The sequence below is a fragment of the Sus scrofa genome, chromosome 5 (assembly GCF_000003025.6).
Source record: "Sus scrofa isolate TJ Tabasco breed Duroc chromosome 5, Sscrofa11.1, whole genome shotgun sequence".
NCBI classification, from domain to species: Eukaryota; Metazoa; Chordata; class Mammalia; order Artiodactyla; family Suidae; genus Sus; species Sus scrofa.
In genome coordinates, this window is record NC_010447.5 from 22,867,160 (window position 1) to 22,889,603 (window position 22,444).

Below are 22,444 nucleotides of genomic sequence, written 5' to 3' on the forward strand. Positions count from 1 at the left end.
GATAGGTGCTGTGAACTTGAAAGGTGGAAGGGGATGTGCGTGGGACTGGAAAACATTCCCCAGTTTTGTAGGAGTTTAGCTATAGGTGTGCCCAGGACAGCTGAGATGATGTGACCCTCCCTCCCCAGGGTGAGATCACACTCCCATCTCTCTAAAGGTGAGTGAGCCTATCAGCACCACTGACACACACATGAGCTAAAAGAGAAGGAATTTGGTGTTCCCTCAGGCTTCCTGGGAAAGATGTTCTCCATCTGGAGGGCAGGAAGAGTACAGTAGGGTCCTGGGAAAGTAAAGAAGAAAGCGACCAACCTTCCAGCCTGGACGGGGAGTAAAGAAAAGAGAGTGGATGAAGAGGTCATTGACAGTCTGGGAGATCCATCCAGTACTGCTTGGCCCAGGAGGTCTTTGGCTGGTGGAAAAACCTGGCTTGATGTGGCCCCAGGGAATTGCGTTGGACTGGGGGCGGAGATTGCTCTGATGTGGGAAGCAGAAGAGAGGAGGTTTTTTTTTTCCTTGAGAGCTTTTAACTCTATTTCACCCGTAGACTTGACACCACCATCACTCTAAGGTATTCTGTAAAAAACATTCGCTTCTCATTCTGCACGGGTTTCAGTACGCGTGATAGCGGAAAGAGAAAAATCAGGGGCACTCACAGATACCCACCTGGGGGCAAGTTTTGCGGAGTCACAGAAGGTAACAATCTAGAAAAAGGTGAGAGATGAGGGAGGGGATTGAAACGATTTAGTCACGGGTTTATTTTTTAGAACCAGTGCTTTTTATTATGACTCCTCTCTTCCATATTCCTCAAAGGCCCCCTAGAAGAAAAGATCACAGAAAAATTGCTCCCCTTCCCCATCTACCTAAAGAGACGCTCCTCAACCACCCACCCCCCACCAGCTCCCAGGAGCTGCCACGCAGCTGGCTGGGAAAGAATAGGGAGGGGGCCCCTCCCGGGAGCGGGGAGCGAGAAGGGTGGCGTCTCTAAGGGATTTAACCTCCTACCCTCGGTTCCGCGACACCACCCTCTCCCTCCAAAGACTTGTACGGAGCCTCCATTTTTGTTTTGGCGCGGAAGGGCAGCGGCTTGTGGATAGATGGGGTCAAAGGAAACGTGATTGTCACCTGTGAAGGGGAAGGGGGTGCCATCCTCTCTCCTTCCCTTTCCTCAGTCTGCACCCCTGCAAACTCCCCCCCCCACCTTCTCAGGGTCTCCCCCCCCTTGTTGCTAAGGCCCAGACCGTCATCCCAGCAACAGCCTCAGTCATGTGACCGGCAATGGCGGCGCTGACGAGAGGTAGGTGAGCCCGGCGGCCCCCACACCCACCGCGCGCCCCCCGGACCCTACTCGCACCCCCCGCGCGCCCTCCCGATCCCCCTGCGCCCCCTCCTCCGCCTCCTTCCCCCGCGCGCGGCGCCGGGGGGCCCCCTCCCTCTAGGCCCGGCCGATCTTCTTTCTGTCATCCTCCAGCCTTGGCCTCCATTTGGGGGTTCAGGGGCCCACGGTCGGGCAGACATGCACCCACCCCCAGTGGTGGGGCTTCGGGGGCTCTTAAGAGAGGGGGATTGGGGGAGCTGGTTCCGGGTTGGGTCTTGCAGAGGTTGTGGGGGGAGGGGTGGAGATGCCTCAGTTGATGCCCCCAAGGGACCCTGGCCCTTCCTGGCTGCCCCTGTCGCTGCTCTCTGTCTCAGGGGAGGGACTGGCCCCGTGTCCGGCCTGGGTTGCCCCAGAGGAATCAGAGACCCAGCCTAAACTGAGGCCCCGCCTCCCTTTTCTGTGCCAGCAGGACTCCTAGCAAAGGACACCTAGGTCCCGGCTTCCCTCTGATGGGGAGGGGGTGTTCCACCTGGAGAGACAGTATGAACCGAGGCTCTGGGGTTCCAGTTGCACTTTCTGAATCTTGAGGTGCATCTGGCCTTCAGGGGACTATGATAAAGGCACAAACAGAGAGCTGCTCCCCTTTGGATCAGTCAGAGAATTGAGGTCACACTAACAGCTCTTCTTTCTACTTGGGCTGCATCTGGAGGTGTTGTAGGGACAGCTCTGTAGCTGAACGCGGCCAGACTCAGGGGAAACATCAGGCTCCTCCAGCCCGTGCCCTGCATGAGCCCCACCCCTTCCTGAATGCAGCCTAGGTTGCCGCAGGTTTGGACTTCGGGTGCTGGGTTTAAACGGCGACAGTGAGAACTTTGTAATTGCAGGGCCTGCTGCCACTGTGTTCAAATTCCAAACAGACTTCAGCAGAAGGGATGGGGTAGGCTCTCAAGGAAGGCTCCCTGGCAATAGGGACTGAATTATTTGGGCATGTGGAGCAGGGTGTGGAGCTGGGGAGAAAAGGAAATACCCTTGTAAATGGGGTCTGAGGGAGATGGCAAAAAAAGGCCTGTGTGTGGACTTTTCCCTTCCTGACTTCTCTTATCTGTGCCCCTAGGCTTTCTTAAGAGACCCACAGCTGGGGAAGAAAAGAGGAAAGTTAGCACGTGGAAGTTCCTTCTTTAGCGACTTGGGGAGAGGCTGGGGATAGAATTCTGCAGGGGCAGAGGAGAGGAAATGAAAGAAGAGTTTTGGTTTTGTTTCTGGGCAGACTGGGGAAAAGCTAACATTTGTCATCCTAACCCTTTACCTCACCCCACCCCCTCCCAGTCCCGATCAGCTGACTGTGGAAACGGATTTCTGCTGCTATCATCGTCCATGGGCTTTCCAGGTATCTGACTTCCATGAGAACCTCAGCTTTCAGCTTTAAATTGGTTTCCTCCATGCCGTGTTCCAAGAAATCCTGTTCCCAGTAACGTACACCTAGGTCCTGTCTCTGTTACGTGGGCTGCTGGGTTGGGGCACGTGGGAATGGAGGCAGGGGTGTCTCACTTTCCCTCCTTTCCCTTTCCACCTACCAGGTCACACAACCTACAAGTAGGGAGCAGGGACAGAGAGCGAGCGAGCCTGCATGCCAATTCTAAGCTCTTCAGGATCAAAGTGAGCAAAAAGGAGGGTCAAAAAGTCTCCCTTCCTTTTACGGAACCCAGTTTTCACCTGGAGGCGGGAGGGGCGGGTTGTTTCTGAGATCTGGGGAGGAGGGGAGGAGAACCAAGACTGATGCTTGGCATAGATGGTAATAGTAAAATTATAGATGCTTTCTTGCTCTTCAGTGGGTGCTGGAGTTTAAAAGATAAGAGGAAACAGAAAATGAACTTGGGGGAGGAGGGGAGTTGGACTCTGAGACAGCGGAGGGGTGGAAAGGAACGTGAAGTAGGAGTAGGAAATAGGCCCCGATATTTATCAAATGGGAACCCCCCACCCTGAGTCCCTTTCACCCTGGGGGCAGTGTCGTTCGTCCTGTCCAGAATGGCAGCCTGTGGAGGCACCTGCAAGAACAAAGTGACTGTCTCCAAGCCTGTGTGGGACTTCCTGAGCAAGGAGACCCCAGCCCGGCTGGCCCGGCTTCGGGAGGAGCACCGTGTGTCCATTCTCATAGACGGCGAGACCTCTGACATCTATGTGCTCCAGCTTTCCCCTCAGGGCCCTCCCCCAGCCCCTCCCAATGGGCTCTACCTGGCCCGCAAGGCTCTCAAGGGGCTGCTGAAGGAGGCAGAGAAAGAGCTGAAGAAAGCTCAGAGGCAGGGGGAGCTTATGGGCTGCCTGGCTTTGGGGGGTGGAGGGGAGCACCCTGAGCTGCACCGCCCAGGCCCACCCCCTCTCCGGGCAGCCCCACTCCTGCCCCCGGGGGCCCGGGGGCTCCCCCCGCCTCCTCCTCCCCTGCCCCCTCCTCTTCCTCCTCGCCTTCGGGAGGAGCCGGAAGAGCAGGAGAGCACCTGCCCCATCTGTTTGGGGGAGATCCAGAATGCCAAGACATTGGAGAAGTGCCGGCACTCATTCTGCGAGGGCTGCATCACCCGGGCCCTGCAGGTGAAAAAGGCCTGCCCCATGTGTGGCCGCTTCTATGGGCAGCTGGTGGGCAACCAGCCCCAGAATGGGCGGATGCTGGTCTCTAAGGACGCCACACTCCTGCTACCCAGCTATGAGAAGTACGGCACCATCGTCATCCAGTACGTCTTCCCGCCCGGTGTCCAGGGGGTAAGAAGACTGTGGCCTGCCCTTGCCCTTTGGTTTTCCCCCACGCTTGTTTTCTTCCTGAGGAAAACTAGATAAGGGTGACTGTGTTTGTTAGATGTGATACAGTCTGGCTCTCTCCCACTGTGCCTGCCCACTCAGTTTCCAGAGCTGGAGGTGCCCCCTTGAGGCCTAGCTTTTTCCATCCCCATGACCCCAAGGCACCTGTGAAAGTCAGGTATGAGAGAAAGGAATCAAATTCTGTGTCCTTGATGAACTTGGACGTTGGCAGTTGTCGGCAGAGGTATAGCCTGTGGAGATGGTGGCTCAGGTGCAGACAGGCACAGCGGGAAGGGTCTGACTCGCCCTAGCAGTGCTGGAGGGTTACTCCATTCCAGATTTATGAGAAGGAAAACTTTGATCAGTGGAAGGTTAAAACAGGAGTGGTCAAGAGCCTACAGGTGTCTTTCTGCTTGACAAAGAGTAATGTCCTGTTCTGGTTTGCAGAGGGATGAGGAAGCTCTGAAGGAGAATAATAGAAAAGTAGAACAGGTTAGGCAGTGGAAGATGCATTGGGAGTGTTTTCAGGTGGAGGAGGGAAGGCTGAAAGATAAATTATTCTCAGTCTGCACATTTTTGCTGAGTTATCTGGAGAGTAAAGCCCAGCTACCTTCCATCACTTTTGAGAGTCTGTTCGTTGCTGAATCGAGACTTGAGGGATTGGGACAGCAGGGAAAAACCTCTTAATGATGAGATTTTGTCTGGAAAAGAGGCTCCAGTTCCTAGCGTTGCTCCTTCCCTGGAAAGCTGCAGCTTGTTGCTGCCCCATCAAGCATTAGCTGGGGATGCCCAACCAGAAGGTTCGCCAGGATGATCCTCCACCGACATCATGGGCCTTAAGATGCCCAGCTGCTCACTGCCCACTCTGTCTCCCAACCCCAGGCTGAACACCCAAACCCAGGAGTTCGGTATCCTGGCACCACACGGGTGGCCTACCTCCCGGACTGCCCTGAGGGCAACAAGGTGCTGACCCTGTTCCGCAAGGCATTTGACCAGCGTCTCACCTTCACTATTGGCACGTCCATGACCACAGGGAGACCGAATGTCATCACCTGGAACGACATCCACCACAAGACCAGCTGCACAGGGGGACCCCAGCTGTGCGACACTCCTTCTTCCCTTCTCTTGGCTCCTCCCCTTTTCTCCATTTCCAACCTGGGGAAGCCCCTCTCTTTGGGAACCTCCTAAACTGGAGAGGACCACACCCAAACTATTCAACCATCTCTTCCATCCCAGTTTCTCCTCTCTTCAGCCTGATCCTGATGTGCCCCGCTTAGCCTACAAAAATAAGCAGAATTAGGCTCAGTTATCTTGGGTTTGGGTAACCTTATGGGAGGAGGGCAGGGGCTAGGATGGGGCACCAGGAGGAAGGTGAGCTTGGGGTTATGAAAAGCCTGAACAGCTAACCCTGACCCTCGTTTCTCTTTGCTCCCAGGTTTGGGTACCCGGACCCCACTTACCTGACCCGGGTGCAAGAGGAGCTGAGAGCCAAGGGCATCACCGATGACTGAAGGACATCCCCCTTGTGAGGCCCCTGCTGTTCTCCTCCAGTAGGACCCAACGGAAGCCTCTGTTCTCTCTCCCTCTGCCCCCCTCACCACGCTAGTAGGGGATGGTCCTGCTGGGGAAGGCGGTCTGAGAGGGAGGGGCCATCCCTTCCCCAGCCCCCCACAGGCCGAGTGCTTCAGTGCAGTGTGAGCCACTCCTTTCTGGCAGAGGCTGACATCCTAGGCTCTGCTCCCCTCCTCCCGGTGTACATACTCCCAGTCTCCCTGCCCCCTCCACTGCCCTTGGCTTTTTCTGGTATGTGCTGTGCTCCAGTGACTAAGCTGAGAGAGGACCTGGGTGGGGAGGGAAGGGTCTCTTGAACCCCCGCCCCAACTCCCACATACTGCTCCACTGCTGAACTTCTGTGCAGGGGAGGGGAACCGGGCTGCTGTGAGCCCCCAAGGAGCCGGCCCTGTGTGTTCTTCAGAAACAGTTCCCCTTCTACCTTAACCTTGTCCTTTCTCTCCTGTGTCTCTGTCTCTGTTGGTCTTTCTCTCCCGCTTTTCTCTGCCCCCTATAAGGAGCCTCCTTACCCTGTTCTGGAATCGCCGCCAGACTGTAGCTTTTAATTTAATAAAAATAAAGTAAAATATGCAACTCTCTATGCCACACCCGTTCTGCTCTGTGGGGCGGGTCAGGAATGGGGAGGGGAGCCGGACCCTGCTGAGAAGGAGTAGGGAGTGGTGATCGGGAACTCCCTGTGTGTCCACCCAAGCTCTCTGCTTCCAGAGGGCCTGGGAAAACGGCATGTACTTAGTGGGCTCCAAGATAACACTGCGAAGCCCTGGATCGTGCTTCGACGTTGGAGTCACGATTAAGAGGGTTTGTTTGTTGTGGAATTACAGTTGTAGAGAAAAGAACAACCCTACCCCTTTTGAAAAGTTTGGCTGGGGTGGGAGTGGGGGCGGAGCCGGGCGGGGGGCGGATTCGGCAGCGGCAACTCCCCGGACGCACGCAGGCCTCAGAGCCCCCCCAGCTTCCGCGCCCCCTCGGCTCTGAAACTTGGAGGAGGGTAGGGGTCCAGCATGAAGCCCCCGGACCGCCCCGCCCCTGGCCGCACTGACCGGATACTGGGGGTTATGGGGGGCATGCTGCGCGCATGCGCCCTACCCGGGCAGGAGTGGGTAAGAAAGGGGGACCATGGTGGGCTCGGGGGTCTCTTTAAGGGGCTTCAGGATGGCTGCACCCCACAACTCAATTTACCCGCAAGCAAGAATTCTGCGGGACAGTCGCAGGAATCCAAGAGTTCCATTAAGAAGACCATAGGCACGTTCCGGGTGAACTGCTTCCTCCACCCTAGCCTTGGCGACCCTTTTATAACAAAGTGGATTTTGACAGGAGGGAGAAGGGGAGGCGGGAGGTCCAGGCCGGGCTTGGAGGGCGGTTTCCTTACCATCATTGTCCCCGCAGCCCCCCAAGAGAAGCCCCCTAGGGCCAGGAGCGGCCGAACCAGAGTCTATCTGTACGGAGAGGGATCAGAGGGATCAGAGAGGGGAGCGCGAACGTGAGGTCCCCGCCTGGGCTCGGCTGCCCGGTAAGAAGCTGTGGGTGGGGTGGGGCGCAGTTTGCCATCCAACGCCAAGTGGCGAATTCAAAACTATACTGCTCTTATTAGCATAAAGGTTTGCATCTAATTGGCATGAGACCCGTCTAAACACTCAGATCTCCACGCTTCTTCTCGCCCTCTAGTCCGTTGTGTGTCCCCCACCTCAGCGGGTCCCGAGCCCCCGCTGGCGTAGTGTTCCCCGCGCCCCACCCCTGGCCCCTGGCCAGCTCAGGCTCCAGGACTTCGCCTTAATTGGTGATTAGCCTCAGCTGGAGTCCCAGGGCCTGGAGGAGAGAAGGGTCCGGCGAGAGGGCGGCACCTGGGCTGTGTTCTGCACAAAAGCTCTCCATCCCCGCAACCCCTACTGGGGGGTCTTGTCCACCCCTGCGCGGCTAGGGGCAATCCCGACCCCAGGACATCTTCGCACAGGCCAAGGCCCCATTCGCTGCCCTCTTCTCCGCCGCAGAGGCCGAGGGGCGACCCTGGTAGACCCCGCCGCCGCGTTCAACCCCCACCCCCGTGCTCCGCAGCCCGAGATACAGGAGGGAGGGGGAACCCGGGACAGGGGAGCCCAGGCTGGAGAGGAGGGGCGGAGGCGCTGGGGACGTGGAGCGGGAACGTGGTGGTGCCTGGGGGAGGGGGAATTGGGGCGGGAACCGGGCACAGGCTGAAGGGGGAACGCGAGGGAGAGGGCGGAGCTGGGCCGCAGAGGCCCCTCCCCGCGGCGGCCGGGCGGCGGGGCCTGTTATTCGGCTCGCAGCTCTGCCGGGACCCGCGCAGCGCCAGTGACTCGGGGAGTCGGCCCCCACCTACTCCCCTGCCCGGGCCTAGAACCACCCCCAACTTGAGAGGCCGGAGACGGAGCTGGAGCGGCTGCCGCATCCCGGCCCAGCCTCCTCCACCATCCCTCCCCTCCCCGCTGGACATCTGGACCCCAGGCCCCGCACCGACTGGGTTCCGGAAACCCTCCCCGCCCAGCTCGGCGGCCTGGCCCCGCGCCGCCCTCTCTGCAGAGCCCCCAGCTCTCCTCCAGACCAGACTTCCGTCTACCGCTGGACCCCCCCTCCCCGTTCCCTCCCTCCCCCCCTCCCCCAGCCTGGAGCCGGGTAGGAGGGAGGGGGGGTGTGCGCCCTGCGCCATCCCCGCCCCCCTTGATTCCCCCTGCATGGCCGGCCCGGGTGGAGGGTGCGGGGGGGCCTGGGCGCCATGCGGGGGGGGCAAAAGGGGGGTCGCTGTGCCTGTCCCCATGTGATCCGAAAAGTGCTGGCAAAATGCGGCTGCTGCTTCGCCCGGGGGGGACGTGGTGAGTGTGAGGTCGCAAGGGCCCAGTGTTGAGTCGGGGGTGGGCAGAGGGTCAGTACTCCTCTTATGCCCCAGCCCTAGGGATTTAAGAGGCTGGAGACTATATCCGTGTTTTCCAGGAAAGTGACTTGATAGGCGATCTCTAAGATCCCTTCTGCCTCCTAATTTCTGTCAGTTCAAGTTAAGGAAATTGGGGAAGGGGCAAGGGACACCTCTCAACTGACTATGAGAAAAACCCATCCACAGTCCCCTGAGGCCCAGAACCACATCTTCCCTCAAATCCTTTTGCTGAGAATCCACTTCAGATCTGAAGAGGGACAAGGGAATGGAGGAATGAGAGATGAGGGGGGTCTCCCAGGGGCTTCATCACAAATCACAGCTCCTCTGCCTCCAAGCCAGGCCAAGGATAACCCTGCCGAGAGCTCTCCTCAGTTGCCTCCTCTATCGGCTTTGTCCACGTGTTGGGGAGGTGGGCTGCAGGAATCTTTTCTTTTTATGGTGATTACTGCAATTGGTGGAGGAGGGGGCTAGGGGTGGCAGATGGGCTCCCCCTTCTCAGAGAATGGTCTGTACCCATGGGAAGGGGGAGGGTTATAGGAGAGCAGATGGCTACCCCCAGCTTCCAGTGTCTGCCCAGATGGCTGCCCCCACCCCCATATTGGTGCCATGCTCAGGATATGAGGGAACCTCCACATGTAACTGGGGATTCCAGCCATGGCGGGGGGCAGGTGTTTACTGCCCTTCCTCCCAAAGGGTGTCCTGGGGAAATTTTCTCTTTTGGCCACCCAAGATGAGGATGGCAACAGAGTGAACCCTGGGGGAGAGGAGCTGAGCATCACAGAGCGGAGACTCTGGGAGCTCCCTGGGGACCCTGAATCATGAGCTGAAGCAATATCTATCACCCCCTTTCTCCCCCCTTCCCCACCCCATTAGAATCCTATTCCATTGCTGGCAGTGAGGGGAGTATCTCGGCTTCAGCTGCTTCGGGTCTGGCTGCCCCCTCTGGCCCCAGCTCTGGCCTCAGCTCTGGCCCCTGTTCCCCGGGCCCCCCAGGGCCAGTCAGTGGCCTAAGAAGATGGTTGGATCATTCCAAACACTGTCTCAGTGTGGAAACTGAGGGAGATGGTGGCCAGGCTGGACCATACGAGGTGAGCAGGGAACACCACAGAAGCATGTAGGACATCCACAAAGGACCCTGGGAGAGAGGGCATCCAGGGGGCCACTAGTCACTGGGGAGACACAGCTACTGTCCCTGACTTCTGGCCCCCAGAACTGGATGCTGGAACCAGCTCCAGCTACAGGAGAGGAGCTGCCAGAACTGACCCTGCTGACCACCTTGTTGGGGGGGCCTCAGGATAAGACGCAGGTATGAAGAAACGAGTCTGGGCTAGCTCCTCTCTCCCAAGAGCGTCCATTTGCTTACTCTAGGTTGTTCGTCCTTCCAGCCACCTGAAGAGGAGACTTTATCCCAAGCTTCTGAGAATGAGGAGGAACAGAAGAAGAAGGCTCTGGAAAGGAGTATGTAAGTGTCCGCACACTCTCCCTTCCCGAGACCCCTCACGACTTCCAGATGTCTGTCTCTCGCATTTTAGATCTGAGACTTGAAATTTCCTCTGAGGTTGGCTGTAGGAACCAAGGGGCTTCTAGTCCAGGAGGGAGGAAGTGGCTTAACCTGTTCTCTTCCCAGGTATGTCCTGAGTGAACTGGTAGAGACAGAGAAAATGTATGTGGACGACTTGGGGCAGATTGTGGAGGTAGCTCCCTTCTTCCTTCCCAGCCCTGGCCCTGCCCTTTCCCTCTCCCCAGGGCTAATGTTAGGGGATGCCTTGGTGCTCCTCTCTCCCACTTTCGCAGGCTCCCCTACATCCTGGACTTCTTGGGGAGGGGAGGTTCCTGCCAGGGCTGGCATCACACACAGATGCTCCCACCCAACCTTCCCACAGGGTTATATGGCCACCATGGCTGCTCAGGGGGTCCCTGAGAATCTCCGAGGCCGTGACAGGATCGTGTTTGGGAACATCCAGCAAATCTACGAGTGGCATCGAGAGTGAGTGGTGGATCCCTGAGGGCGAGGGGGAAGGGCATTTGTCTGTATCCTACCCATGGACCCAGTGTTGCTTGAAGAATGTCTGGAGAGACTTGTGGGGGACACTACTAGGGCAGAGAGCTCTGGATTGCTTGGGGTGAGGGTGTTTGACCTGCCTTTTCCCTGCCTACCGGTGCAGCTATTTCCTGCAGGAGTTACAGCGGTGTTTGAAGGATCCTGATTGGCTGGCTCAGCTATTCATCAAACATGTGAGCCTTGAGAGGGTGGGGGCCCAGGAGAAGTGGGCTCTGGGAGTGGGTCAGGGCTCTCTGGCGATATGCCCTCTCGTCACTCACTCTACTCTTTCTTAAATTTCACCCCTGTTAGGAGCGCCGGCTGCATATGTATGTGGTTTACTGTCAGAATAAACCCAAGTCCGAGCATGTGGTGTCAGAATTTGGGGACAGCTACTTTGAGGTCAGTGGCCGAGATGCCTTGGGGGAAGGGGAACAGAATCATCAGCACGAGCAGGCTTTCCAGGCTGCAAAACCACTCTGTCTGTCCCTGTCCCCAGGAGCTCCGGCAGCAGTTGGGGCACCGCCTGCAGCTCAATGACCTCCTCATCAAACCAGTGCAGAGGATCATGAAATACCAGCTGCTGCTCAAGGTCAGGGCCACCTGTTCCCTGGGGGCACAGCTGGCTGGGATGGCCCTGTCCTCATTCATCTCCCCAGGGTTCCTCAGGCTCCCTGCCCAGACTTCCTGAGGGTCTGCACTTGTGTCCCCAGGGCAGGACGTCCTCATGGTCTCCCTGAGCATTTCTTTTCTGTGTCTTAGGATTTTCTCAAGTATTATAGTAGAGCTGGGATGGATACCGAAGAGCTGGAGGTGAGGACCCCAGATCTCATGGGACACATCATGCCCACCTTATCTTCTTCGTGTCCTGGATTCCTCCAGCTCCTTGGGTGGTGTAGAGCGGCCTCATTTTTAGGAGGAGGCTGATTGAGGGTCGAAACATGGTCCGATGAGGCCTCTTTCCCAACCATGACCATGTTCCTCTCTTTACCTGTGTCCCAGCAAGCTGTGGAGGTCATGTGCTTTGTACCCAAGCGCTGCAATGACATGATGACCCTGGGGAGACTTCGGGGCTTTGAGGTATGAGGCCAGAGCACTCGTGAGGTCCTTACCGGGAATTGTCCTCTCCTGGGGCTGACCCCATGGTTGGTTGGAAGTGTCAGGGGAAGGAGGGAGGAGCAGAGGGTTGCCCCTTTTCTCTTTGTGTGTTTTCTCGAAGGCCACTCTCCTTTGGTTTTAGGGCAAACTCACTGCCCAGGGGAAGCTCTTGGGCCAGGACACATTCTGGGTCACGGAACCTGAGGCGGGGGGGCTGCTCTCTTCCCGGGGTCGAGAGAGGCGCGTCTTCCTCTTTGAGCAAATTGTCATCTTCAGCGAGGCCCTGGGAGGAGGAGTGCGAGGTGGAACGCAGCCTGGATATGTGTACAAGAGCAGCATCAAGGTGGGGAGGGGAGCCCCCATATGACTGGGATGGGCGGGGAGGCCTCTCAGAGGATGTCTAGCTCTCGGGTTTTTTGGAGGGGTGAGGAACCAGAGAGAGCCTGAAGAATTTGGGGACTAACTCCTATCTGCCAATCCAGGTGAGCTGCCTGGGACTGGAGGGGAACCTCCAAGGTGACCCTTGCCGATTTGCACTGACCTCCAGAGGGCCAGAGGGTGGGATCCAGCGCTATGTCCTGCAGACTGCAGACCCTGCCGTCAGTCAGGCCTGGATCAAGCAAGTGGCTCAGATCCTGGAAAGCCAGAGGGATTTTCTCAACGGTGAAGCTCCTCCCCTCCCTCCCCCGAGATGCTCCCTCAGCCCCTCGATCTCCCAAATCCCTCACTGTTCAGTCTCCAGTGCCTGCTTCTCCCCATCCCTCTCCCCCACTTTTCTACTACTAGCTCAAGATTTGGTATCTCAGAATCCCCCAAAACCCCAAGGAACTTATATTGCTGACAGTCCTTGTGGTGCGGTGCAGGGCGGGGTGGAGTGGGGCGGGGGGGGGGGTGAGGGGTTGCAGAGTGGGAGGATGGCCTGAGCAGAGCCCCTGGGAAAGGGTGTGTCTCTGCTGTAACCCTCCTTCCATTCCTCTCTTTGCCCCAGCACTGCAGTCACCCATTGAGTACCAGAGACGGGAGAGCCAGACCAACAGCCTGGGGCGGCCAGGAGGGCCTAGGGTGGGGAGCCCTGGGAGAATTCGGCCTGGAGACCAGGCCCAGGTCAGCACACACACACCCATCAATGGCTCTCTCCCCTCCCTGCTGCTGTTGCCCGAAGGGGAGGTGGCCAGAGCCCCCCCGCCCCTGGACACACAGGTATGAGGACTGGAGTTCCCTGGTTGTAGGGCAGAAGGGGGGAAGGCCTCTCTTGTTCCGGGATCTCCCAACCTCCTTCCCCCATATCATTCCTTTTTTCTACCACCTTCCTTGTGTCTGCCTCTTCCTACTTCCTGTCACCTCTTGCCCTCCCTCACTCCACTTTAACCCTGGGAGAAGCTGATGGTCTCAGATAATTTAAGATGTCTGGCAAGAGGGGGTGACTTGGCCAGGGGCTTACATTGACAAGAGAAGAGTGAGGGTGGGTTCTGGAACTTTTTTAATCCTCTGATGCAAGTCTTTCCTCAGGCCCTCAGTGACATCCCCCAAGCGCCTCATGACTCTCCTCCAGTTCCACCAATTCCAAACACCCCTCCCTGCCAAGCCAGACTCGCCAAGCTGGATGAAGATGAGCTGTAACTGGTGAAGGCCATGGGGGGTGGTGCTGACTCAGCCACTCTGTTCCCCCAGGAACTTCAGGGCAATCCTTCTGGCATGGTCCCAGAATTCCTCCCTCTTGGTGTGTCTGGAGGGTGGGCAAAGCTGGGAGCGGTGTCAACCTGGAGGAGGGCACCTCGACTCAAAAGGACTTCTTTCTGCCCAAGGAAGACAGTTCCTTTGGTTCCCACCCTTATGCATGCATCACAGGTCCCCCAAAAGGAGGATATGTGGGTGGGCGGGAGGGCTAGGGCCAGATAGAAAGTATTGGTTTTGTTTTCAATTTTGTTTTTTTTCTGTTTTCTGAGAATAAAGGTTTTGTTATATCACCAAGGCTGCTGTCTTGGCAAAGGGAAGGGAAGCTGAAGTAGGAGTAAGTGGGGAGAAGGGGTGTGGAAGAGAGCAGTTGGCCCTTGGCATCAGTCATTTGAGGAGCGAGCGGGTGGAAGAAGAAAGGCGAGGGGTGTAAGATAAAAGATGATAACCCCATCTTTGTTCCTCACCTGCAGTTGTAGCATCTTTCAGACCGTTCCTGGGAAACCCTAGAACCCTGACGTATCCTCCCCTATACCCAGACCTGCTTTCCCTCCCATCTGGCCTCTGTTCTCAATCCCACTGGAGAGCCCACCCACCCCCACCCGGCACCCAGATTCTAAAGCACCAAATGCCCAGCGCACCTTTCCTTCTGAGGCCTCCGTGTTCAGCTGAGGGGACATGGGGAGGTGGAGAGGATGCTGGAAGCTGCGGCCCCTTCTGGCTCCACGTCTCCTTATTTTTGCTGTCTGGGAGGTCATAAGGCATATCCATGCTGAGCAGGAAAGGATTCTTCTTCAAGCCATAGATCCAAGAGTGGAAAGTCCAAAGGGGTCTTCACCCCACCCAACTTCTGGGACAGCCCCCTGGGAGAGAGAGAAAGAGCCAGGCATGCAGAGATCCATGTCCAGATGCCTTGTCCTGGGCCCTTGGGCATCCATGTGTCCACCGTGTCCATTTGTCCCCTGGGCTCAGTCACATGTACTTGAGCTTCCTCAGCAGACAATAGACTGCTGGGGTGGGAGGGTGAGGAGGAGCTGGAGCCTCCCTGTGGGCCTGAGGTCTCTCTGGCCACAATGGGGGGAGGGATCTCTAAGGGGGGGGGACAGGACGTACAGCCCAGATAAGACTTCTGGGGAACAATAGGAGGAATTGAAGAGGGGAGATCCACCCTCACTGTACCCCACCCCCAGGGCTTTGGGGTCAGGGACTGGGGACCAGAGGGTGATAGGGAGGGGTGCTAAGGATTCTTGTGAATGGAGGAGGGGATGGGGCAAATAAACAGGATTCTGGAGCTTTGTATCTCTTTAGGGACCACAGGGGTACATGAGGTGGGCGGGTGACCCTTTTGTACTTGATTTAAGCACAAATGTGTTGTTAAGCGCCTCCTTTATAAATAGCGTGGGAATATAATGAGTAGCATTTCAGTGTTTTTGGTTTCTGAGAAATAAAATCAAAATCCCCTATCAGTTCAGTATTCCCCCTGAGCCCCTGAACTGGGAATTTAGTCCCAGTCACTCCCAGTAGAGGTGTGGAGTGGCGGTTCTCTGTCCATCCTTATCCAATACATGCAGCTGCTTCCCACCTAGGTAGCTGGTGAAACCGCTGATGCCAGTGGAGCCCTTTACACTTTCTGGGCACAAGCTGTGCCCCATGAGGATCTGGGTCTGGGGGGAGGAGGGGAGGTTGGAACCCCTCTGAACTCTCTCCCGTCCTGGGGAATGCGGCAGCCCCGGGAATGATCATTAACCCTATAGGAGTCAGGGTCTGTCTCTGCCCAAGGTGCAGAATCGGAAAGGAGAGAGGAGGTGGAAGTCAAGCCTTAGAAGTGGTAAGTAGTAGGTGTTGGGGCGCGCCTGTGGGTTGGCCTGTCTCTCTGGCTCCTACGCCCTTCCAAAGTGCCCCCCACCCCCCAGCCCCAGTAGCAGACTCCAAAGAGAGCAATCTGGCCAAGGATGTCTGAGGAAACGCCTAACTTAGAGACACCCCCTTCCCCAAGGTACAGCTGTCTCTTGACTGTAGAAGGTCCCCAAGAGAGGGCACCCTCCAGGACGGGATTGGACTCTGCTTCACGGAGGCGGGACTCAGGGCCAGCCGGTTGGAGGGGTATTTAAGACTGGGTGGAGTTGGAGGTGGCCGAGGGCAAAATGAGTGGGCTACGGAGCACCAGGACCTGCCCAGGCCTGGGAGAGGCCTCTGACCTTAAGTACCCCCTGGGCTCCAAGTTCAGGGAACCTCTTACCCAGGCCCGGTTCCAGCAGCTCTTCGGGGACGCAGAGCAGGATTCGGAGCTGCGCGCAGAGCCTCGCTGGTCCCGGCTGCGCCGGCAGTGGAGGCGGCGGCGGGCCAGCGCCTGTTCCGGACCGGGGGCGTGGCGCCTGCTGCTGGCGCGGCTGCCCCCGCTGCGGTGGCTGCCCCACTACCGCTGGCGGGCTTGGCTGCTCGGGGATGCGGTGGCCGGAGTGACCGTGGGCATTGTGCACGTACCCCAGGGTAAGCGGCCTCAACACCAACCTGTCAGGGGCCCAAGCCCTAGAGGGCTTCGGGTTGGCACCGGGCCTGGGAACCAGGAGCGAAGTAGTGGGTTAGTGCGGCTGAAGGTTCAGCAACAGGGCCCTGAGGCCAAGTTCTGGGTAAGGACTGTGGAGCTCCATCAGATCCCCCCACCCCTAGCTCCCCTCATCTGTGCTCTCCTCTGAGAAGTCTTGGACACGTTCCGGCTCAGGGAACAGGAGAGAGGCCGGACAGACAGGTCGCCTGCTCCCCAGGACTCCACCGACACGGATCTCTGACCTTGTCCGTCCCACGACCTCCCACCGAGGCCCATTAACCCCTCAGTTCCCTTGTGTGGTGTGACTTAGCATCCCTGTGCCAGCCTCCAAGAGTGCAAGGAAGCAAATGCCAGTTCTGGGGGCTGGGCACCCTGCCCCCTGCCCCCCACCCCCACCGAAGAACTTTTCTTCTACTGCTCCCCCAGGCATGGCTTTTGCCCTCCTGACCTCTGTGCCCCCAGTGTTCGGGCTCTACACTTCTTTCTTCCCCGTCCTCATCTACACCTTGTTGGGTACTGGGAGACACCTGTCTACAGGTGAGTGACCCAGTGACTTTTCGGTAGGGTGACAGGGATAGGGTTTTGAGGTTTCCGTTCCCTCCCTAGCTCTTATTCCCCTCTTCAAGTCCTCCACCTTCCCTTCCGCCTCTGTCGCTACCCTGCTATCAACTGCTGACCTAGGCATTGCTTGCTGGGGGTGCTGAGTGGGTGCAAAGAGGCCGGAATTTACTCAGACTTTTCCTCCTCATGAAATATGTATAAAATAAACGTCTCTAGGAGCAATGGGATCAGTGCATCTTGGAAGCACTGGAACAAGGTTCGATCCCCAACCTGGCACAGTGGGTTAAGGATCCAGCATTGCCTCAGCTTCGGCTAAGGTCGAGACTGCAGCTGGGATCTGATCCCTGACTGGGAGTTCCATATGCTGTGGGGCGGCCAAAAATGGGGGAAAAAAAAAAGAACGTCTCTAGGACTTAGAAGCGGGAGAGGAGAGCTCACCCAAAAGAGCATGCAGTCTGCAGCGTGTCTGCAGAAGGAGGCAGCAATGCAGTCTGGGGGCAGTTTTTGCAGAGGGGAGTTCCCTCCTTTCCTCCCTCACCCTCAGTTTCTGGCTGCTGCACCAAGCTCTTGGCCCGTGGCCTTCATATGAGCTGCAGCCTTCTAGGAGCGGGGGTCTGAGGGCAGCATCCTGGTGTTAAGAGCACAGAACCTGGGCTCTCGCTGAGCCCCAGGCGTCACAGCTGGTGATCTCTGCGCTTGTCCCTCGGCCCTAGGAACTTTCGCTGTGCTCAGTCTCATGACAGGCTCTGCCGTGGAGCGGCTGGTGCCCGAACCTCTCGAGAGGAACCTGAGTGCAATTGAGAGGGAACAGTTGGATGCTCAGCGGGTTGGTGCGGCTGCCGCCATGGCCTTCGGGAGCGGGGCACTAATGGTGAGGGAGGACCTTGGGGGAGGACCCTGGGGGATTCACGCTGGGGGCCTCGGGAATTGGGCCAGGGCAGAGGGAGGGACAAGTCTCCAGAGGCAGTTTAGGCGGGAGAGGTGCGCGGAGAAGCTGGCGCACTGCGCTGGGGCTGGTCTGCTTCTCCTTCAGTGGCGATGGCGCATCCTCTCCCCTGCAGCTGGGGATGTTCGCGCTGCAGCTCGGCGTCCTGGCCACCTTTTTGTCGGAGCCTGTGGTCAAAGCGCTGACCAGCGGAGCTGCCCTGCACGTGCTCGTGTCCCAGCTGCCTAGCCTATTGGGGTTGCCGCTCCCGCGTCAGATCGGCTGCTTCGCTCTCTTCAAGGTGGGGGGTGAGAGAACAGCAAAGAAGCTTCTAGTGGTCTCAGGAAGAGGGAAACCCGAAAGGGAAAGAAGGAGGGAGAGTGGAGGGATAGTGTATGCCTGGGGCGGAGAAAAAGTCTGGACCACGTGGCTGAATGAGGGCTGTTGCGAAGGTAGAAGGATAGAAGAGAGGGCCTCTCTCGGTCTGGTGGGTCCGCGCTGAGGGCACTCGACCCTGGCCCCAGATCCTTTGCTTAATGCTCCTGCCTGCAGACGCTGGCCGCTGTACTGACGGAGCTGCCCCGGAGCAGCCCCGCCGAACTGACCATCTCCGCACTCAGTCTGGCGCTGCTCGTGCCAGTCAAGGAATTGAACGTGAGATTCCGGGACAGGCTACCCACCCCGATCCCAGGGGAAATCGTCATGGTGAGGATGACTCCCAGGTGCCAGCCCGGTGCATTGCACAGACCCTGCCCATTCGGTAGGAACCTGGCCGCTGCCGCCCCCTCGTGGAGTGCGGAGAGGTCACAGACTAGAGGTCCTGTTCACACGGGTACTTTTCCAGGCCTCTTTCCAGAACACTTTGGCCCTCAGAAATCCCCCACCCACACGGTTGTCCCTTCTCTCAAAGCCGGCTCTAGACCGTCTTCCTCCTTACAGCGCCCCCTTGCGGTGTCGCTCGCCACAACACCTGTACTCCCATCTCTCCCCTCACCGGGTCCTTCACTGCTTAATTCCACGGTTTATCTCTCTTCCCACGTCCACCTACATTTCTTTCCCTCCCCAACTAAGCAAGTACTCCTTGTCTCCAAAGACACCCAATATATTCCTAGCTATAACCCAGCTCTCCTGCTTCGAATGGCTCTGCAGTACCTCTTGATATCTACCATCCCTCATAGCAGCTCCCTTTTACTTCCTGGTCCATCTCTCTTTATAGCTCCAGGCATATATCATTCCTCTTTCCCATCCCCACTCTCCTTCACGCTAAATCAGCCGTCAGGCACCCGTCCTAATCACATCCCAGCTCCCCTGGTTACTGGGCTCCTGCAACCACCTAATCCTGCATCGTAATCCTCTCTCTTGTTGAGCCCTGTCTAGCCTCCATCGAGGGCCCTAATTTGCTCTCTTTCCCAGGTGCTTCTGGCCTCCGTGCTCTGCTTCACCTCTTCCCTGGACACAAGATACAATGTCCAGATAGTGGGATTGCTGCCTGGAGGGTAAGAGAACGAAAAGGCACCAGCTTTCTTTTCTCACAACTCTCCCACCCAACACCTCCTCTTGTCCCTCCCGATGCTATTTTCTTTCTCCTATATCCTTGTTATAGTCAGCCCGTCCTCACCATGGATCCCTCTCTCTCCAGATTTCCCCAACCTCTCCTCCCCAGCCTGGCTGAGCTGCCCAGGATTCTGGTTGACTCGCTTCCCATGGCAATGGTTACCTTTGCAGTGTCTGCCTCCCTGGCCTCCATCTATGCAGACAAGTACAGCTACACGATTGACTCCAACCAGGTGTGACTTTGAGAGCCGACCTCAGCCGCATTCAGGAGGCAACCCCATTATGTGAGGCCCCACTCCCCACCATGCCTTTGTCTCTCTCTCCTTCATCTCACGACATCCTTCCAGGAGCTCTTGGCCCATGGTGTCTCCAACCTCATCTCCTCCTTCTTCTCTTGCTTTCCCAACTCGGCCACCTTGGCCACGACCAGCCTACTAGTGGATGCCGGTGGGAACACACAGGTAAGGGCGTGTCCTTGGGTGAGGAGAAGGGGGGAGGGGCATCCAGGTCTGATGGGGGTGGAACAGGTGGTAGATACCCGGGTGGCAGCTCTAGAGTGGAGGATGGGAACCCGTGCGAGAAGTGAGGAGGTGGAATTATCTGGGAGGGAGATAGAGAAGAGAAGGTGCATTAAGCTCTTTGTAGACCCTAGGCCCTGAAAAAGTTTACGATGCCCTCTGTCTAGTTCAAAATAAGAATAATTCTAATCTGAAAATGTATTTAAGAGACAAAATTCTGTTTTTTTTTCTTTGTGAGCACATTTTCTTTTAAAAAGAAATATCATATATCAAAGTCTCTTCTTAATACTTTTAGTTTCCTGTACTTTGCTGGTGCCCTAAGCATGTGGTTAGCCTGCTTTTAGGGTCAGCCAACAGTGGCTTTTAGGAGGAAGGTAGGCTACAAAAATAAGGATGCTGTACTCCATCCTGGGGGAGACCAGCAAATGGCAGGCATCTAATTGGTGGAGGCGAAAGGTAGGTGTGAGCAGCAGAAGATCAAGAAGGGGGTTGAGGAGTAAGGAAGGGGACTGGGGAGGAGGGAGCCTTCCAAGGAGAATGAGGCAGAGTGGGCAGGGAGACCAGCTGTCACGCAGGGGCTGGTGAGGTTCTTTTTTTTTTTTTTTTCCTTCTGTCCCTTCTTCCCTCTAGCTGGCAGGCCTCTTCTCCTGCATGGTTGTCCTGTCTGTGCTGCTGTGGCTGGGGCCCTTCTTCTATTATCTGCCCAAGGTAAGCAGCAGGGGAGGAGGAGGGTGGCTGGCAGGGGTGGCTGTATCCCAGCTCATTGGGGTGGTCAGCTTACCTCCTCTGCCCCAAGGCTGTCTTGGCCTGCATCAACATCTCCAGCATGCGCCAGATGTTCTTCCAGATGCGGGAACTCCCACAACTATGGCGCATCAGCCGCGTGGACTTTGTGAGACATGGCAGCATTACCCTCAGATGCCCCCTCCCATTTTCCCAGCATCCCCAGCCTCTGTCCTGGGTCCAAGCTAATCGTCCCTGTCCCAAGCTCTGCAACTCCCGCCCCCACCCCTTTACTCAGAGACAAGGTGGAGGGTGGAACTTGAACCTCTTCAGACCTGAATATTTGTAACTTCAGGTGGTTCAAGGTCTGGGGTCATTATGTTTGGTGTGTATCCCCTGTTTGATACTTCCCACCCCTTCCTTCTGTCACTCTTTTCTCCTGGGCCATCCCTCCCCATGGCTTGCCCAGGCAGTCACTGCCCCAGGACCCCTTTCCCTGGCAGTGATGGTCTGGCATTTCTTCTGGGCATTTCACTCTTGTCCATGTCCCGCAGGCCGTATGGATGGTCACATGGGTGGCTGTCGTGACCCTGAGTGTGGACCTGGGCCTGGCTGTAGGTGTGGTCTTCTCCATGATGACTGTGGTCTGCCGCACCCAGAGGTGGGAGCAGAGATGCAGGGAGTCGAGATCAGAGGAGGGCAGAGAACAGAGGGCTTGGGGTGACTCTCCTGCTGGGTCCAGTGGGAATCTGACCCCAGCTTCCTGCCTAGGATACAGTGCCTGGCACTTGGACTGGCCGAGGGGACAGAGCTCTACAGGCCACTCAGAGAGAGCCACAAGGTGGGTGGGCTATAGCTGAAGAAGGAAGGGGGAAATTAGACTTGGATGTTTCCCTAATTTTCTGACCCCTTAGCTCCTCCAGGTCCCGGGGCTCCTCGTCCTGAGCTATCCAACACCGCTCTACTTTGGGACCCGTGGGCAGTTTCGCCGTATCCTGGAGTGGCATCTGAGGCTTGGAGAAGGCGGCCAGGTGAGGAACTTGGTTAAAGGGGAGTGCGGCTTCTTTGGGGGTGGGAGGCAGGTGGGTGTTCTGAGGGGGATCACTGGGCTCCAGGGTTGCATGTTTGTGCTTGTGTCTCAGAGGAGGTGACTACCCTTCTCTACCCACAGGAGGCTCCAAAGACAGATGACCCACCTGATGCAGGTGAGATAGGAGGACAAGGAGGGAGATGTGGACGTGACCTTTGGAGGCATCTGGGTACTCCTGCCTTCTCCCTTCCTAGTTGCTGAGCCTGTCAGAGTGGTGGTCCTAGACTGCAGTGGTGTTCCCTTTGTAGATGCTGCAGGGGCTAGAGACGTGGTTCAGGTGAGGAAGAGGGTAGGTTAAGGAGAAATTCCCCCATCACGCTGTGCATACACGTTCATGTCAGATTTAAGCCCCTGTCCCCCCTCCACAGCTAGCCAGCCGGTGCCGAGATGCTGGAATCCACCTGCTTCTGGCTCAGTGTAATGGTGAGAGATGTGGTGGATGGAGGGACCAGGGGACTGGAGAATGACACACTTGGGCAGAGGTAAGAGGACACCGTGTGGACTTAGGATCTGAGAGTCTGACCCCTTCTCCACACAGCTTCAGTGCTGGGACACTGACCCAGGCAGGACTCCTGGACAGAGTGTCCCCAGAACAACTGTTTGTGAGTGTCCAGGATGCAGCTGCATATGCCCTGGAGACACTGGTGAGGAGGCGATAGCTACAGGAGTGGAAGCCAGGAGAGGTGCTGAGCTATGCCAAGGGAGAGGTGTCAGTGGCTGAAGATACAGGCAGTGGGATTTGGGGAGGGGGCTGAGGAGGAGGATGAAGGAAGGGGGTGGGCATGAAATAATTAGCTGACATAGTAAGCCAGGGAGACTGGGCCCAGCCGAGGGTGAGGAACTGAGGAACTAAGGTCCCAAAGCAGGTGGTGTGCCCCTCAGAGGACTGCCAAGTCTTGGGTGAGGAAGGGGGGCACCTAAACTGTTTCTGACATGTCCCTTCCCTTTTCTAGGAGCTCAGTGGTCCAAAGACTTGCACAGTGTGGGTCTGACCTGGTCGCTTGGAGTGGAAGGGCCCCAACAATATGTATGTGAGGAGGGCCATGGCCCATAAGCCCCCTTACTTAGTTTCCTAATAAAGTGAAGCTGGAAAAAATGAAGCTGAGAGCCTCTGGGGTTCACGAAGTGAGTCTGGGTGTCTGCACATGGAC

The 22,444-nt window shown here is 57.1% G+C and overlaps 3 protein-coding genes across 18 annotated transcripts; all 3 read left to right on the forward strand.

Annotated features, from left to right (window-relative positions):
• Window positions 532–6,254, forward strand: DTX3 (deltex E3 ubiquitin ligase 3). 11 transcript variants are annotated; one of them, XM_021091883.1, is made up of 7 exons: window positions 533–711; window positions 1,207–1,294; window positions 2,642–2,702; window positions 2,893–2,971; window positions 3,340–4,069; window positions 4,988–5,205; window positions 5,541–6,254. In XM_021091883.1, exons 4-7 carry the CDS (start codon window positions 2,943–2,945, stop codon window positions 5,614–5,616), a joined length of 1,053 nt encoding a protein of 350 aa, XP_020947542.1. In that variant the 5' UTR covers window positions 533–711; window positions 1,207–1,294; window positions 2,642–2,702; window positions 2,893–2,942; the 3' UTR covers window positions 5,617–6,254. The 11 variants fall into 11 exon arrangements, with proteins under 11 accessions (XP_013853126.1, XP_020947542.1, XP_020947541.1 ...); XM_005663931.3 differs by having other exon boundaries at window positions 536–711; window positions 3,321–4,069; XM_021091885.1 differs by having other exon boundaries at window positions 536–693; window positions 3,321–4,069.
• Window positions 6,343–13,671, forward strand: ARHGEF25 (Rho guanine nucleotide exchange factor 25). Of its 6 annotated transcripts, none has more exons than XM_021091874.1 (16): window positions 6,343–6,475; window positions 7,064–7,187; window positions 9,435–9,649; window positions 9,772–9,867; window positions 9,947–10,023; window positions 10,189–10,255; window positions 10,445–10,548; window positions 10,727–10,796; window positions 10,915–11,004; window positions 11,102–11,194; window positions 11,365–11,415; window positions 11,605–11,682; window positions 11,843–12,043; window positions 12,183–12,363; window positions 12,689–12,900; window positions 13,210–13,671. In XM_021091874.1, exons 1-16 carry the CDS (start codon window positions 6,401–6,403, stop codon window positions 13,318–13,320), a joined length of 1,845 nt encoding a protein of 614 aa, XP_020947533.1. In that variant the 5' UTR covers window positions 6,343–6,400; the 3' UTR covers window positions 13,321–13,671. The 6 variants fall into 6 exon arrangements, with proteins under 6 accessions (XP_020947533.1, XP_003126361.1, XP_005663989.1 ...); XM_003126313.5 differs by lacking the exon at window positions 6,343–6,475 and adding an exon at window positions 6,567–6,777; XM_005663932.3 differs by lacking the exons at window positions 6,343–6,475; window positions 9,772–9,867 and adding an exon at window positions 6,567–6,777.
• SLC26A10 (solute carrier family 26 member 10) lies at window positions 14,471–22,393 on the forward strand. Its single transcript, XM_021091888.1, is given in 16 exon segments — window positions 14,471–15,864; window positions 16,349–16,459; window positions 17,197–17,354; window positions 17,545–17,709; window positions 17,961–18,113; window positions 18,822–18,904; window positions 19,048–19,195; window positions 19,310–19,423; window positions 20,111–20,188; window positions 20,277–20,372; window positions 21,118–21,234; window positions 21,375–21,408; window positions 21,488–21,582; window positions 21,662–21,713; window positions 21,828–21,943; window positions 21,945–22,393. Coding segments are annotated over 16 exon segments (1,905 nt in total). The 5' UTR covers window positions 14,471–15,518; the 3' UTR covers window positions 21,984–22,393.